This window comes from Calidris pugnax, unplaced genomic scaffold, assembly GCF_001431845.1.
Source record: "Calidris pugnax isolate Ruff unplaced genomic scaffold, ASM143184v1 scaffold32, whole genome shotgun sequence".
Lineage (NCBI taxonomy): Eukaryota > Metazoa > Chordata > Aves > Charadriiformes > Scolopacidae > Calidris > Calidris pugnax.
Window position 1 is genome coordinate 1,201,695 of NW_015090783.1, and position 17,857 is coordinate 1,219,551.

The 17,857-nt window shown below is 39.3% G+C and overlaps 1 protein-coding gene across 1 annotated transcript in view; it reads left to right on the top strand.

The window, feature by feature from the left end:
* The window catches only part of CLIP1 (CAP-Gly domain containing linker protein 1), a 61,142-nt gene that overhangs the window by 31,653 nt on the left and 11,632 nt on the right, over positions 1 to 17,857 (top strand). Inside the window, exons 11-19 of the mRNA XM_014962927.1 lie at positions 23 to 139; positions 1,786 to 1,843; positions 2,083 to 2,166; positions 3,223 to 3,379; positions 4,038 to 4,203; positions 4,298 to 4,513; positions 9,320 to 9,457; positions 11,108 to 11,214; positions 14,604 to 14,724. Coding sequence (XP_014818413.1) covers positions 23 to 139; positions 1,786 to 1,843; positions 2,083 to 2,166; positions 3,223 to 3,379; positions 4,038 to 4,203; positions 4,298 to 4,513; positions 9,320 to 9,457; positions 11,108 to 11,214; positions 14,604 to 14,724 — 1,164 coding nt within the window. The remainder of the gene's footprint in view (positions 1 to 22; positions 140 to 1,785; positions 1,844 to 2,082; positions 2,167 to 3,222; positions 3,380 to 4,037; positions 4,204 to 4,297; positions 4,514 to 9,319; positions 9,458 to 11,107; positions 11,215 to 14,603; positions 14,725 to 17,857) is intronic.

Genomic DNA, 17,857 nt, shown 5'->3' on the forward strand with positions numbered 1-17,857 from the left:
TCCATTTCATCATCTTTGTTAGGCTAGTAATCTGGCCAAAGAACTGCAGGGCAAAGAGCAAAAGCTTCTTGACCTTGAGAAAAACTTGAGTGCAGTAAATCAAGTTAAAGATTCTTTGGAAAAGGAACTTCAGATTTTGGTGAGTAATACCCAAAAATTTTGACTTTATCCTTTGGATTTTGGTTTTCATGGTGAGAGTGTAATTGAAATCTGTGGACCAACTCTGAGCAAAGTCGTTCAAAGCTATTTTACTTATGAAAAGACGACAAGGTTTCATGACCAATAGGATCTGTCTCAGAAGGAAAAGAGCATTTCACCTGAGTTCTGTGTTCCCAGGTGTTTTGTCTAAATAGAACTCATCTGTTTAGGGATTTCAGATAAAATATTAAACCAAATCAAAAGCAGCATGTAGTTTTAATTTAGACTAGTCATTACAGAACACGTGGCCCTTTATTGCAACTGTTGTACAAGTTAATGCTTGCTATACACCTGTCTTACAAATGGTTTCTGAAGTTTGGAAAAGGAACTTCAGATTTTGGTGAGTAATACCCAAAAATTTTGACTTTATCCTTTGGATTTTGGTTTTCATGGTGAGAGTGTAATTGAAATCTGTGGATCAACTCTGAGAAAAGTCATTCAAAGCCATTTTACTTATGAAAAGATGACAAGGTTTCATGACCAATAGGATCTGTCTCAGAAGGAAAAGAGCATTTCACCTGAGTTCTCTGTTCCCAGGTGTTTTGTCTAAATAGGACTCATCTGCTTAGGGATTTCAGATAAAATATTAAACCAAATCAAAAGCAGCATGTAGTTTTCTTTTAGACTAGTCATTACAGAACACGTGGCCCTTTATTGCAACTGTTGTACAAGTTAATGCTTGCTATACACCTGTCTTACAAATGGTTTCTGAAGACATTTTTCATCTGATTCTCAGAAGGAAAAGAGCATTTCACCTGAGTTCTGTGTTCCCAGGTGTTTTGTCTAAATAGAACTCATCTGTTTAGGGATTTCAGATAAAATATTAAACCAAATCAAAAGCAGCATGTAGTTTTCTTTTAGACTAGTCATTACAGAACACGTGGCCCTTTATTGCAACTGTTGTACAAGTTAATGCTTGCTATACACCTGTCTTACAAATGGTTTCTGAAGACATTTTTCATCTGATTTCTCATTTTGCAAATTTAATTAAATTTGCAAAGTATTCTGTAGCTGGGTTGGATTTTCCTGAGAAACTACACCGAGTTAGTAACAAAAAGACATGCTTTAGGTTTTGCTGTCCCTGTCATAAAATCTTTCCCTGGCCATAGTAAATATTTAAAGTTGATGGAAGAGTCTCAGTTCCTATCTTCCTCAATATCCTCCCTTTCCTTCACAGTCCAGCATCTATTCCTGCTGGTGAAGCTGGAAAGCACTGGTATGAGACTGATCACAGGGCTGCAGCTCTCTACTGTGCAGCCTGTGAGCAGCACGGGCAGCTTCTTGCATTGAGACCCAGAGATCATGTCTCCTACCCTGGGCTCCGTGGCTGCGGCTCTCTTGCTGTGCTGGCTGATGAAGTTATTCTGAAGGATGTTTAGGGACTTGCTTGCAACCAAGGCAAGGGAAAATCTTGCTTTATGTTGCTGAATATATATATGTTGAACTCTAATTCAAAAACTTTAGATCTACTTATGATAGAAGTGAAGACTATTCTGTTTTGTACTTGAAAAATACCTAAGATAAATTCAGTGGTTGAATTTTACTGCTATTACCAAACCTTACCTTAGTTTTTTTTCCATTTTTCAGAAGGAAAAGTTTACATGTGCAGCTGATGAAGCAGAAAAGGTTCAACAATCTATGCAAGGTATGTCTGCTGCTAAACCAGAGAAAGAACTAAAAAGCTGCAGAAAATAAATGTAAAATAAAGGGGGTTTTTCCGAACGTTTTCAAATTGACACTTGGTGGTACTGCAGTTTTGGCAGCTATGGAAAGGACAGGATTACTTGCAGCCTGTCTTCTTAAGAGTAATATACCTTGCAAGTAGGTGGAATTACCTGCAACGAAGGAGTTACTAACTTTGTTTTCAAAATTTTACTTGCATAGAAACAGTAAAAAAACTAAACCAAAAAGAAGAGCAGTTTGCACTCATGTCCTCAGAACTGGAACAGCTGAAGTCTAGTTTGACTGGTAAGGAAGGAATAAAATGGAACATTTTGAAAAATGCATCAGCTTTGTGCTTTCGTGTGCCTCCTGCTGAGCTTGCCACGTTGTGCTTTTCCAAATGCATATGGCTTCACAAGGAAGCCTGTTCTCTGGGCAGAAAACCGCCGTTGTGGCACTGTGTTTAGTGACACAGCAAGGTGACATGATGTTAAGATTCTCCTGGTTGAGTGTATTCCAAATCAATAGTTAAATTCTTGAAAACATGCAGTAAGGCAGAAGATTCTCCTGGATGAGTGTATTCCAAATCAATAGTTAAATTCTTTCTTGACATTGCAACAAAATCATGCTGTGGTGATGGTTAAATCCCAGACAAAGGGTTGGGGACCAGGCTGGAGCATTGCAAGTTTAAGAAGCTTTGTCCCCAGGTAGTGTTTTCTTTTAAAGCACATCAAAAAGGCTGTCCCTTAGTGGCTTCTCCACTTCTTCCTCTCTCATAGGAAGGAGTCTTGCTGTATCTTTCTAATTGTACATCTCAATTTAAAACCAACATAGAAAGAAATTAGGAGTCATTATGTACCCTGTAAGCAAGCCTATCAAGGCATTGTTGGGACTCTAGAAGTCCTCCCAAAGTCTGCTCTTGCCCTTGGTGGCAGTGCCTGCCCTGCATCAAGTCATTTTTTCACCATAGCTTTATGTTGCTTGCATTGTTTGTCTTCTGCTGCTCTACTAAATAGCTGGGGAGTTGTCTCACCTGTAAGATGTGCAGAGCTCTCTTACTATATTGCTTGGTTACCCTCTGATAAGGGTAGAACTCATATCAGCTTCTCATGCCCTGAAGTGAATCACTTCTGAAAGATTTCTTGACTAGTTGCTTTTTTACTATTTCTGAAGAGTTCTTAACCTTCTGCTACAGTTAACAGTTCAAAAGTCAAACAATGATAATGTTTAATTTTAAAGGGGTAATTTGCAAGCTCTGTAGTATCAATATTTCTCTGCTTATAGTCCTTTACTATCTTCTAGCTAATCTGTGCCTGCTCTTTCTCTTAAATTTACTAAACTGCTCACCTTTGCCTTGCTCAGTGATGGAGAAGAAATTGAAGGAGCGAGAAGAGAGAGAACAGCAACTGATTGAAGCTAAAGCCAAACTTGAAAACGATATTGCAGAGATCATGAAGTCTTCAGGAGACAGCTCTGCCCAGCTTACGAAAATGAATGATGAGCTCCGGCTAAAAGAAAGGTATTGCAGCATTGTCAGAACATTTTCAAGTTAATTTGTTACTCAGCACTCCCAGCACTTCTCATTTTATCTTTTTGTAAATATCTGAACATGATACTCCTGAGTGTCACATTGATGTGACAAGTGAACTTATTCTATCAAACTAAATTAATCAAAACAGTCTCCTCAGAGTGATTTGAAGAGCAAATAAAATTTATAATTCTAAAATTCTTATGTAACGTGCTTCTTATCACTCAGAGTAAACGACCTTTTTAATAATCTAGACTGTTTTGTGATTGTGCTTCATAATTATTTAATTACCTGAGAAACTCAGTTTATTTGGATATACAAAAGACTTGGGCCACATTTTTGTCTAGCAAGAGAAAATGTGTTTTGTTTCAAGTACAATTTGTATGTAGAATAGTTGTTCTTTACCTTTACAAAACCCCAGAGTGGGAGCAAAGTAACTGGCAGCTGCTTTGCTCTGCACACGAGCAAGTGCTCGGCCTCACTTCTTTCTGTATATTTAATTTAGCAGAACATTCTCTATGTGTTAAATAATTAAATGTCTTTCTAAATGCTTGGAGGATATAGAACTTCAGCATAATTTAGACTCTTTCATCTCTGTGCTTGTCGTGCTGTCAGCAAAAAGTAATGTTCTTTTATTTGGTCTTTCTAGGCAGTTGGAGCAAATACAACTTGAGCTTACAAAAGCAAATGAAAAGGCTGTTCAGCTTCAGAAAAATGTGGAGCAGACAACACAGAAAGCTGAGCAGAGTCAGCAAGAAACTCTCAAGGTTCATCAAGCAGAACTGAAAAATATGCAGGATCAACTGGCAGACATGGTAGGAAGAACTTTAAAAAGCACCAGTGACCTATGTGCAGAATGTTGTACTGCTGCTTCTTTAACTGTGTTCCAATTGTTTTGTCTTCTGTCAGAAAAAGCAGATTGAGACTAGCCAAAACCAGTGTAAGGATCTTCAGGCAAAGCACGAAAAAGAAACCTCTGAGATGATCACTAAACATGATGCAGATATCAAAGGGTTTAAGCAGAACTTGCTGGATGCAGAGGAGGCACTGAAAATTGCACAAAAGAAAAATGAAGAGTTAGAAACACAGGCTGAGGAGCTGAAAAAGCAAGCGGAACAGGCCAAAGTATGTATATGTTGTTACTCTGCAAGTAATTTAAACTTTAAATCTTTCTGTTTCAGTAAATCACTGGTTTTTTTGCCTGACTTCGCCATTTCATAGTAAGATTTTTGCAGTGTTTCTTTTTTGAGCTTTTCCAGGGCAGATTTATATCAGTTAGGGAAGAGAAGCACACCCGACTACCTGGTTGTCTTCTCTAGGTTACACAAGAATCCATGAAATACGGTTCTTTGATGTTAATGTTTTATGTTCATAGATATCCAGCTCAGCACAATCAGTTGGAGCCAAATGTTATTCTCTGGATTTTAAACACATGAACTTTAAAATACGTTGTGAACTATTTCATTTAAAAGTGTTACAAACTTGAAATTTCATTCTGTAGTATGATCCCGTATTGTGTAGCTTGATTTTAGTAATTGTTATTTTTTCTTATATTTCTTTGACATTGTTGCTTGCTTTCATCCTTCGTTAGTTATTTGCTATAATCTTTGTTCTATGCTTTAGCAAAATATTTAGTGTATAAATTGGCACACAATTTAAATACACCACTGATGTGGCATTTTGAATTAAACGGGTTTTGACAACATATTTTGAAGAACATCATGAGGAGAATTATCTATAAAGGTGAATTTGAGAACTGAAACTCCCTGCATTTTAATTGACTTAGATTCTCATGGAATCATTCTGTGGCTCTTTCCGAGTAGTTTACATTCAGAAAATTTATTAGGAATAGTTTTAAAAACAAGATGAGATCTTGTACAGAGGAACCTAGTATCTAATATAACTCCCTGCATTTTAATTGACTTAGATTCTCTTCAAATACACCACTGATGTGGCATTTTGAATTAAACGGGTTTTGACAACATATTTTGAACAGCATCACAAGGAGAATTATCTATAAAGGTGAATTTGAGAACTGAAACTCCCTGCATTTTAATTGACTTAGATTCTCATGGAATCATTCTGTGGCTCTTTCCGAGTAGTTTACATTCAGAAAATTTATTAGGAATAGTTTTAAAAACAAGATGAGATCTTGTACAGAGGAACCTTCAAACCATTGTTTTTAAAAATTATTGTTATTATTTAATTCCTGAATAGTTGTCTTGCAGATGGTGGGTGTTTTGCAATGAAATACCAGGGGTGGCTGTCGACAGTTCAGTTTGTGCAGGGACTGTGTGTCAGTGTATACACTTTTTAAAACTTAAAATGCAATAGCTCTCTTTGCCCTTAAACCACATTTCTCATCTGCTTGATTTCATTTTTGTTTTCCCTTCTCCCTGACTTTATTTCTTTAGTCCTTAAGCTCTGTGTTAGCATCAGCCAGAAAAGAGATTGAACTAATGTCAGACAAGATGAGGGGTTTGATATCAGAAAAAGAGACTTTGGCACAGGAGGGGAATACTTTAAAATTAGAGCGAGGTTCCCTGTTATCAAAACTTCTAGAATTGGAATCAAAGATTTCATTAATGCAACAAGACCAAGAAGCACTTCGGACAATAAATGAAGAACTTAATTCAGAAAATAAAAAAATTCTAAAGCAGAAGGAAGAAGCTGAGACCAAAAGCCAGCAAGAAAGCACAGAAAAGGCAATGCTAATTTCTGAGAAAAGCAAATTACTCTCTGAAATAGAGGCTGCACAAGCAAACCTTCTGAAGATAGCTCAAGAAAACGATGCTCTCCGGTCTTCAGAGTCGACCTTGCTCCAACAGTTGAAAGAACTTCAGGCCAACAAAGAAGCCATGGATGAGGTATGTCAGAAACATATCAAGGAATGGGAAGAACTGGAGAATTATCAGAAGAAACTTTTGGAAGAGAAAGATGCAGTTATTAAAGACAAAGATCATGTTATTCAGAAGCTGGAAAGTTCTTGTGAGGCCCTGGACAGAGATAAAAGGGAGCTACTGCAAGAAGTGTCAGCTCTGTCTGCAGAGAGAGATTCAGCCTTAGAAAAGCACTCAGATCTTAAAAATACACATATAGCCTTAAAAAATGAAAGGGACAGTCTATTGGAGACAAGTCAGAGCCTGCAGTCCGAGAAGGAGATGCTCCTTAAAAGCATAGAAGAGCTGCGGGTGAGCTTAGACAATACGGTGAGTGAAAACCAAGCATTAAAAGTGAGAACGGAAGAGATGCAAACACAACTCAACACTGAACATAAAGAACTGGAGAAAGCAATGAAAGAAAACGTGGAGTTGAAGGATTCCCTTGCTGATCTCTCTTGTCTTCTTGAGGAAGCTAAAGCCTCAAGAGAGAGATCCAATGCTGAATGTGTTCAGTTACTTCAAGAGAAAAATGCTCTTCTTTCATCAGAACAAAGGCTTTTGGCTGAAAGAGAGGAACTTTTAAATGAAAATAAGGCAGTTGCTGAAAAGCTCGCTAAAGCCACAGCAGATGCTGTACTTGCTGAGAAAGTCTTTACCGAGAAAATAAACGAACTGAACTTAGAAAAGGAATCTATTTTTTGTAAGTCGTTGCAATTTGAAAAGGACAATGAAGCTCTTCTTCAAGCGAAGAATGAATTGGAGAACAAATACTTGGAGCTTCTTGATGAAAACAAGTCTTCTGCAAACACAATTTCTGATATGAAGAGAGAACATGAGCTGGATGTCTCGGCCAACAGAGCTCTGGCCGAAAAGAATGCCGTGCTCCAAGATTCCATTGAAGCCCTCAAGGAAGAACTAAGTAAGAAGACTCTAGAAAATCAAGAGCTAATAGCCTGTAAATGTGACCTTTCAGATCTTCTGAAAGAGGCCCAAGATGTCAAAGGAATGCTAGAAAATGAACTGTCTGCTCTGTCACATGCCCAGCAGGTCCTATCAGCTTCCTTTGAGACCTGTTCCTCTGATAGGGAAATGCTGACCAGAGAGAGGAGTGAATTGCAAGATAAATGTCAGAAATTAAGTGGAGAAGTTGCGATTATGAAAGAGAACTTAACCATAGAAAAGGAAGCCAGAAAACTGGACAAGGAATCATTTTTATTGGAACAGACGGAACTTCAAAGCAACATCAGCTTCTTAGAGAAGGAAATACAGGAGCTGAGAGAGAAAAATAAAGAATTTCTAACTGAGAAAGAAAAATCTGAGACTAAACTGGTGGCAATAGTTAAAGAAAAAGAAGCCCTCTGTGCAGAGACCAAGCAGCTCACGTCCAGTATCGAACAGCTGAAGACCGACTTTGCATCCGTGTCCAAATCAAAAGCAGAGCTCCAGGACCTGCACAGCTCTGTCTCAGAGAGGCTGGATGATCTTCAACGCAGGCATGAGGTGACTGAGAAGGAGAGAATACAGTTACTTCAGGAAAATGAGAGCCTAGTTGCTGAACAGAAGAGTCTGGTCATCATTAAGGAAGAAATACTAAAAGAGAAGGAGAAATTCTCCAAGGATTATTATAAACTGCAGGAGGAAGTAGCACTTTTAGAACAAACGAATAGCGACCTCTCGGGCAAATTGCTGGTCTCTCAGGGCAAAAATGAGGTGCTGCAGGAGGAGATGAACAGTCTGGCTTTGAAACTAAAAGAAATTGAGACTCTCCAGGCCCAAACAGTAGCGCAAAAAACGGAGGTATTGAAACACATAGTTGAACAATCCAGTCTGGTTCTACTAATCCTGAGCACTAACCAAACGGTTTCCTCTCTGCACTTCATTGCACAATCAGCACTTCAGCCTGGTATAAACACCCTGGAATATTCATCTCTCTATATATATGTTACTTTGGGGTTTTTTTCAAGTTGTAACTGAGTCAGAAAGACACTTTAATTTTTTTTTTTAAATATTTCTAATTATTAAAGACTATGTTGTTGCTGAGTGTTGCAAGAAAACAACGTAAACTGTGAATAAAAGGAAGTTTTGTTTCCTTGAACTAGTTGGAAAAATTGAGCAGCTCCTTCTGTTAAAGCACTCTGCAGCTTAAAAGCAAGACTAGTTATAGATAAGGTTTTAGATTACGTCTTTGTGTAATTTTATGTTAAATTACAACAAACTACAAGTTTGAGTTACTCAAAAAAACCCAAAAAAACAATGAACTGCTCTTGTAAATGTAATTGGATAAAAAGCAGTGTAAGAGAACCTTTTAAATTTACATTATGGGACTTAAACAGTCTGTTAAAGACATTGACAATTCTGATGTTCTTTTTATTCACAGAAGTGTTTTGTATTCACCACCAACAAATTCTGTAAAGTATTTTGAGTTTCAGTTTTTGTGGCTTGAAGCCCATAAAATCACCTTGAATACAGATTGGAATCAAAATATCCTATAGGAATGTATTATGCCCACTAAGGTATCTTATTATTCTTCTGAAATATTTCCTTTTAAGAGGGCATAACAAACAACACTGAAATAATGCAATATTTGGTTTTATGTCCTATTTAATTTGTAATTCTTTTTCAAATTTTTAACAACTTCTTGTCATCCCACATTTTCTGAAAACAGAGCAGTCTGTTGGCAGTGAATATCTATTGAACTAGTACTGTCTAAAGTGGTTAAAAGTCTAAGAGCAATCACAGTGGTGGTAATTAGAAATCCAGGAATTAAAAAAGAAGAAATGGGCTTTCTCGGTGGTAACACAAGCATGGGGTTGTGATCTAGTTTTGCATGGAATTGAATCTTCTCAAGTCCATTTATTTTTATACTTTATGCAGCTTCAAAATGCAAATAAATTCCCAGTTGAAGTTTAATTTAATTCCTTATTTAATTGGAAAGCAGCTGACAAACCATGGAGCTGTGCATAAAGTATTGTGGTTCATCTTTTGCTTTCAGAGATCCCTTTGGTAATACTTTTTTTTTCCTTTTTTCCCCCACCCCCTCTATCTGTAGGCTGCCAAAATGGCAGAAGATGTTTTCCAGACTGTGGAGAAGGTGACCAAAGAGAAGGATGCCATTCACAAAGAAAAGATTGAAACTTTGGCCTCTTTGGAGAACTCTAGACAGACAAACGAGAAGCTACAGAATGAAGTAATCGCATTTCAATGCTTTTATATGAAAAGTTTTGCCTGGTTTGAAAGGAACAACTATTGAATAACAGAGAATTGGCTTAGCCAAGAGTGGCTCCTGTCATTTTTCCATCACAATACTCAGTCTTGACTGGCTTGTGAAAACTTACTAGACGAGTGCATGTTGATGGAAAATCCAGGTGCTTTTTATAGCCATATGTCCTGTGTTCTTTTGTATTTTGCGTGTGGTTTCGAATGCCATACAGCGTATAAGGTCGTGTCCCTTAATTCTTGGTGCAGCAACAAAAAAAGCTATCCTATGTAACAGGATTTTGGGCTGCTACAGCAGCTTTTGCAGGTCACAGAATCAAGAGACGTGGGTTTGACTTGAGGCTTGGTGAGTCTCGCTGTATAGATTTGGGTAAGTTGTTTAGGTGGGACCACTCTGGGCTTCAGTTCCCTGGTTGCAGTTCTGGGGCACAACTTCACACTGCGATGAAGCGCTGCAGAGCTCCGAGTAATGGTTCTCCTGACCCACAAAAATTACAATTCAATTTCTCACCTCTAATGCACTTCTTGCTCCGTACATCCTCTTTGTGATCTTCACTTGTGCAACGTTATAATTTTATTTTTTTCCCAATCAGAATTGTGGTCTGGCAAAGTCCAAATTGTACTGAGCTACACAAACACGTGAGCACAAAGAACTTCATGGTCTCAATATGTACAGCAGTTCCTCTAGGGACCTGTTTTCAGTCTATGTCCTCCCACCATTTCGTGATACTTCAGGGTCTGAAGAAGAATGTCCTCACTAATCTTTCACACTCCTGTGCCCCAGAGTATCTAGTCTGACGTTGAACTGGCATCTTTTCTGCAGGTCTTGAGCACCTCGTGGCCTCTTTTTGATGGCTCTTTCATCTTCTGCAGCTCCAGTAACAATGTGCAGTGAACAGCTGGGCTACATGAAACGCCACAGCTTGTGCTGTAACAGTAATGATTTCCAAGATCTGATGACTTGAGAATTAAATGCGGTGACGTTAATAATGGCAGGGGTTCACTTTCTGGATTAAAAAAAAAAAATAAAAAAATCCGGAGAGTCCCTTAATGCCCTGAGAATGGCCAAAGATTATCTGTTATGTAATATAATGTGTTGCTGAACGTGAACAAATCGGGTTCAGAGGCTCCTGGGGTTTATGTGATAGATTCAAGCTCAGTAAATAGATAGACAACACTTTGTCCCATGCAGCAACATCTCCAAAAGGAATTAATTTCTCACGGTTGCAAGCACAACATTGCGCCTGCTGTTTCTCAGAAATTAAGGTACAGTAAAGCAGAACTTTGTATCAGTTGTCTTAAAGGAATAGATCGAGGGAATAGCTAATTTAGCATTTTGAATGGAGGTGATTTGGAGCTTTACCTTTTGTATATACGTCAGATTACTGGAAACTGCTCTTCAATGGACTTTGTGCCGCTCAACTTGAATGCAGAAAGTCTAAAATTTTCTGTTAGACAAATGCTCGTTGGTACAAACAGACTGAATTAATCTAAGGGCTAAAGATGAAAAAGTGGAACAGCTCAGCTCAGGTCCCCATTTTGCTGATTATCTTTTCTGAGTGCTACATTTAAGAGCTGTATAGTTTCATTAGTCTAATGAGGGTGGTTTTTTCCTCTTTAGTTGGACATGCTTAAACAAAACAACCTGAAAAATGAAGAGGAACTTAATAAATCAAAAGAGCTTCTCAATCTAGAGAACAAGAAAGTGGAAGAACTTAAAAAAGAATTGTGAGTATTTCAATGTTAAATCTGTTAAATGTAAATATAAAGGAATGGTTTACCTTTCATTTTTTTTGAAAAATTGTCTTTTAGTACTAGCCCAGTATCCTCACTTATAAAGCAGATATTAGGACAAAAGTAAATATGAGTTTAACGTATAAAATGTGAAATCAGAATGTTGCTCCTGAATTGCTGAAGGGTATTGAAGCAAATCCTTCGCTCCAAGAATTGTTTGAAATTATTTGTTTGTTGGAGGAAGTGTGGAGTTCTGCCACCTGAGGGCACTAGATTATTCAAAAAGCTTTATTATAAAGAAATTATGTTTGGATTTAATTACAAGTACACTTGGAGTGTTAAGTAGTTTTAAGTGGCTTTGTTTACAGAAGATCTAATTCTGCTTTTATTTTTCATTGATAGCTTTATCCATTTTATTCCTGTTGCCCCACTATGCACTCATTTTCTAACTGGTACAGTACAAATGCCATATATAGAGTGTAAAACTAGAGTTAATTGCTTGTCATTTGAGATGCTTCATTTGAGAAACTACCTCTTAGGTACTACGAACTAATGATGTGTAACATTGTATACAAACAAATTAACTGCAGGGCTTCTGATATGAAGTAATTTGCCCTGTGGAATGTCATTGTATCAAAGCTTTTGGTGCACCACTGTGAAGAATAATCCAGCCTGGTTATTGCTGCCCTGCAGTAGCTGCACGTCCCCCAGGTTTCAGAGATGTAATTCAGAATTAAATCACAAATCTCTGTTCCCACCTGCACTCTGAAAATAATTTCTTGACTCATGGAGAGAGCTGGAATCTGGACTGATAGCTAAGAGCAGCTTTGGCTAATTATTATTGTTATTGTTAGTTCCATAAGTCATTTTGTGACAGTTCTTAACCACAGCTCTGAGGTGACGACAGGACACAAAGGAAATCAGCACACAGAACTAATACTAAATTTCTGTGTGACTGACAGATTTTACTGTTTGCTTTTAAAAACCTGCATGTTTGTATGGATGGCAACCTCCTTTGAGAAAGGCAGGGTTTCATTCTGTGAGCAATTCCAACCTGCCTCAGTGCTTGTGGGAAAAGCTAAAGCCAAATAATTATTTCCAGACTAGTTGCTCAATGCTAGAACAGCAAGGGGCTGGCAGACTCTGGCATCATGGAAAGACAAAATGTATTAGTCTGTAATTTCTCAAGCAGGAGTTATATATAGAAGATACTTCCTTGAAAATCTTCAGCACTGAAAAGTGTTCTCCTGATCTTGATTGCTCTGTGGGAGTTTTTTTTAATTATTTTTTTTTTAATTATTATTTCTTACAGTTAATCTTATTGCTGAATGTGGTCTCTAATCACCACTGGTCTCAGACATTGTGGATAAGTGGAAGCTTCTCTAGTTTGTTTTTTTTTTAATTGATCTGTGTTGCCATAATTATTTCGTGTGCTGCCTTGTTTTAATTAGAGTAAGGAATTAGCTGGGTAACAGGCGTTTCCTGACCAGCAGTGATGTGGGCAGAGGGGTCAGCTGGTGAAGGTGGTGCCCTCACCTTTACAAAGGAGAGCAGGGGGAAAGGCTGCCCACAGGAGCTGTGACTGTAGGGAGGGATGAGCTGCTCTTAGAGCAGTGCCTTCTGGAGCAGGGGGATGTGACAATGGCATCGGTGTCCCTTGTAAAAGAGCCCCCTGCATAAAACTAGGATGAAGAACAGCAGAAATACTGGCTGGATGTTGTGTATTCATTTCTTACTGCACACTGCCAAGTGCACTTGCAGCTATCAGCTTAAAGTTCCTTGGCACTAAACACAGGGGAACATTTCACACCAATTGACCCCAGTGTTTTTGTTTTGTGTGCTTTTTTTTTTTTTTTTTTTTTTTTTTTTCCAACCCCCTTCACTCTGACTCTCTGCTGCCCATAGTTACAAAAAGGCTAAACAAGAAAGTAAAAAAAATGAAAATACGCTTTGGGGAAAGGAACATGCAGTCAGTCACCTCAAGGTGATTTAAAGTACAACAGGCTTATGCACTGGTGCAAGTTGAACTGATTTGTTTCATTAATCAAAACTCATATTCTGTTTGCAAAGAATAATTGTTTTTTTTTTTTTTTTTTTTTTTTTTTTCACAATGCCCTGAATCTACACTTTGATGCCAAAAGCAAAAAGAGGAGAACTGGTTAGTACTGCAGTTCAGCAAACAATCGTGGTTAAAAATAGGTATGTTCCTGCATCAGCAAGTAGATTTGTACCCAGATAATTTGAATCGATGTTCAGTGATGTGAGGTTGCCTGTTCAATCCAGCTGAGGTGGATCAGATTGGAAACCAGTCAAGGTGAGGCCAGACAGAAGAAATGGTTAGAAAATCATAGTCCTATTGTGCGCTGAACTCAAAAAGTAAATCAGGCTTCCTTTTGTTTAAATGTGCCCAATAACAGAGCACAGAGTCCTTGTATTTTGAAGTGCTTGGATAAGTTTCTGACTTAGGGGTTCTTCTACCTCCCACAGTCATAAAAGTATTTTTAATATTCCAGTCAGGGTTTAACTCTGTGTATTATTGGCACATCGGAGTACTGAGACTCCTTTTTATGAAAACAAAACAGTCATAAAAATTACTGTTTAGTGCCATGAAGTGTATCTTTTCCATTTTTTGAAAGACGTCAAATCTTAAAAAACTTGTGTTAGTCACTTGAGCTATAGGTGGGCATGCAAAATATTTTTCAGAATGTCATTGAAAATAAACTTTAAGGAAACCACACATATTAGTAGCAAAATAGGTTAATGAAACCTGCAAATCCATTTTTTTTTCTTCAGCTTCTGTTTTCAGTTTTGCATCCATTAAAAATAATGGAATATATTAGATACTTTCCTGTTGTGCCTCCTGTGGTCTTGCGCATTCTTGTATGTTTCAATATTAGACCTTGTAGGGAGTATTTAAGTATTTAAACAAGTGGAACTGTAAGTTTCTTTCTTTTTCCTTCTTTTCTTTTTTTGCACCCCCCCCATTTTTTTTTTTAAACCAATTCTCATGTTTTACCCCTGGCTACAAAGTTCACTCTGAGAAAGCCTAGGCTAAAGCCTTGCCAACACTCTTGTCAAGCCCTACCCTGTGTTTCTAAATCCAAGCCTTTGCTGCCCGTTGGAAGGATGCAGAACTCGCGCTCTGAATTTACCTCCCATTTCTTTGAGTATCCGATACGTTTAAAGGAAAAGGAGTTTTGTGCTGCTGCTGCAGGGTTAAACCTATCCCTGCGCATCCGAGGTAGAGATTGTCACCTTTATTATAGATCCCCTTAGACACGTGACCTAGATGTATTTTTCCAAGCTGTGAAGCTGAATCTCTCCCACAGTTTTTTCTTGCCTCTCTCGTTCCTATGGTAACGATGCACTCTCTGTCCTCGCAGCGAAGCGCTGAAGCTGGCAGCAGCTCAGAAGTCCCAGCAGCTCGCGGCTTTGCAAGAGGAGAACGTGAAACTTGCCGAGGAGCTGGGCAGGAGCAGGGACGAAGTCACAAGTCATCAGAAGGTAGAGTGGCTGGAACGTTTCCTGGTCTGTGGGGAAGGCGCTGCGCCCGCTGTATCCGCTGATGCCTGGGTGACGTTGCGCTGCATGTTTGGGCTTGGAAGATGAGTTGTTCTGAGAAATGCTTTTAGAATAAATTTGGAAGCCACCTGCACGGGGAGGTTAGAACTGTGGGCTAGCAGAAGGTTGTGTAACCCGCAAGGGATACTTGGGAGGCTTGGGAATAAGCATAAATTAAATATGCTTTAGCCAAATGTATTAACAGACACTTGCTATTTCTGTCAGGAGTAATTTGTTATACAACTGCGGAAATCTCCGTCTATCCAGTACTTAAGGAAATCTAGCTATTTAATTTTCCTCCTTATTCCTGCTCTCCCTCCCCACTAGAAAGAAAAAGAGTATTTAGGATGTTTTTCAGGATACTATCTGAAGCTACTTGGTTGGACTCTGTCTCTAAATAGCGCTATGCATGTGTATGCTCGTTAAACTTCGTGCTGTGCCTGTACGTCAATAGTGTTGCAGCCGGATAGTGGGTACTAGATGAGTAGAATTGATGTAAGGTGTTTTTTCTGGTTGTAGTTTACAGGAGAAAAAAAAGAATCTCTTAATATTTTTTTTTTTTTTAACTATTATGTTCCAATATGTTGTTGGAATCTTAAAGTATGGGTTTAGTTACACAGCTTATAGCACTGGTACTTGCCAAAAAAGAAATTAGATTTACAGCCATTAATATGGTGGGTTTTTCTTGTGGAGCACTTCTGGTGACAGCCACACCATGAAGGCATCTTTGGAGGATCTAGTTCAAAAGCAAGAACGTAAAAGACATGGGTTTATATGTTGCCTTTCTGAGATAGCACTTGTGTAGAAGAGGGGTATGTCTGTTTGGAAATACTGAGGATGGGTGACTACAGATCTGGCCAGTTTCTTAATCCTTTTGGCTGCTGACAGGAGTCATGCACAAGCTGCTTCATCCTAAAGAGCCTTTGGAGGTGATGAACAAGAGTCCCAGACGTGTGGGCTCAGCCACTGACTCATGCTGCATCTGAGTAGTGGTGTGGTAAGAGAACGCTGTCATCCTCAACAGCCAGTGGGAGCTCTGCTCCCCACTCCCACAGGTTTTCTTAAATTATTTCAGAATCTTTGAGGCAACCTGTTATTTTCAGAAAGAGTTGTAACTTGAAAAGGATTCGGCAACCCTGGTCAAATCTTTCTGCCTGTCGTATGAAGCCTGAAGAAGGGACCCCCAAAGGAAGGGACCCTTCGGCCACAGGGCGCAGGCTGGCAGTGGTCACTGCAGTCTCAGTCTGTGGCCTCCATTCTTTCCAGATGTCCTTGTGAAGGAGTCCTGCTGTCTGCATCCCACTGACTGTGCATCTGTCAGCAGGGATCCTTCTCTCGTTGCCAGAATAGAGTGTTAGTCTGTGAAGCACAGGGATTAGTCAGTCATCTTGCAAACACCATGCCCTTTTCTGCCCATGAGTAGATGGCTCCAAGATCAAAGATCTGGAAGATCTGCTAGAGCTTGGAGAAACAGTGTTTGCCTTCTTCAGCCATTTGTGTTGCACTGTCCTCTTCTGTGAGGAAGGTGCAAACTGAATCTTGGAAACATGGGAATGCCATCTGTTGCATTTTCTAAACATAGTGTTTGGGCTGTGGTGTCTTTAGGTCTAGTGAACTGTGCAGAGTGGAAGAGGCATTTTGTATTCCACGGAGCTCTGTTGTGGCAAAAGGAACTAAGGCAAGATAGTGTCATTTAAAATGCAGGTTTCCTGCCGAGTGTCACATCTCTAATGAGCACAGCTCTTCTCAGTTCAGTGGTGTTCAGCTCTCACTGGTGAAACATGTGGTCTGCCTGCCCAGACCTGTCAGATTTCTTGGTTGCTCCTAAAAAGCATTCCCTGTCTCCTCTGGAGCCTGTAAAGTGCCAACCATCCTTTGCAGTCTGATAGAAACCAGCTGTTACCCCGAGGAGTAGGACTTTTTTCATGTTCCTTTTAGATCTTACCCAACCTAAACTTACAGTCCCTTTGTTTTACCTTTGATTCTGCCGGGTTCTTTTAATGAAATGGCAAGAAAATGAACCGGCCTCAAGGATTCTGGCACAGACAGCTCTGTCTCGGGGAGCCCACCACCACTTCTGCCTTGCTGTGAACGTACACTGTGTTTAGGCACCAGGTTGCAGCATGGTCTGGGCTTCCTCAGTTCAGGCTGTCTATGGGGAGTGGAAAAAACGTTAGTATGAAGAATCACTCAATTAGATTTTAGAGAACAAGTGTCCGTGGTGGCCATGAAGAGGTTTAACATAGAACAGGGTTGCCCCTGCAGCCACATTTTCTGCAGTGGATACTGAAAAACTGGACAGTAGGGAGGAACGCAGAGAATGTGGCAGTGCTTCAGCCTGTGTGAGTCTCTGTGAAAATGCAGTAAGTAAGGGAGCAGGCATATGTTTTAAGTATTTTGAGCAGTCGCTATGGTAACTATATAAATTCTAGCAAGTGTGTTAGTCAATTGGGTTAGTGAATCTGTGGCTGCGTGTGACACACTTTGCAAAATTAATGAATACTCTTTCATGAATGATTTATCCTGACATCTAAAGGTTAAAGTGTCTTGCACTAAAGATGCTGAGGGGTGCTTTTCTATATCGATCCATAAATAATTAGCTGTTCGTAATTAGTTAAAGATTCCCAGTCAGATAGATACTGAGCTTGGGGAACTTTTCTGGCTTCAAATTATTTGTTGTGGTGTTTCAGTAGCCTCAGACCTGCCCGGGCATTTTAACTTGATTGGATAAAGTGTAGAACCACCTGCTAGCTCAGCTGGTCCATCTTTTATTAAAGGCATGTGAGAAGCCTGCTCTGAGGCTAATGAGAGGGTGAGCAGACACTGGAGAACTGTTGCTGAGTGAAGGGGTGTCCTTTCTCCTCTTCTACCACAAAAGCTGCTCAGGGTTGGATCCAAGACCTGATGCAGCTGCAACAGGGGTTTAGAAGCTGCACGACTCCCCCAACACCTTGTCCTTCACTTTTCTTTCTTTTAAATCCACTTCTGTCTTGGTCTGTACAAAAATCACTCATCTCTGCACAGCCAACCAGGAGACTAAAAGGGAGGAGAGGAGCAGGGTTCATGCTCAAAATGA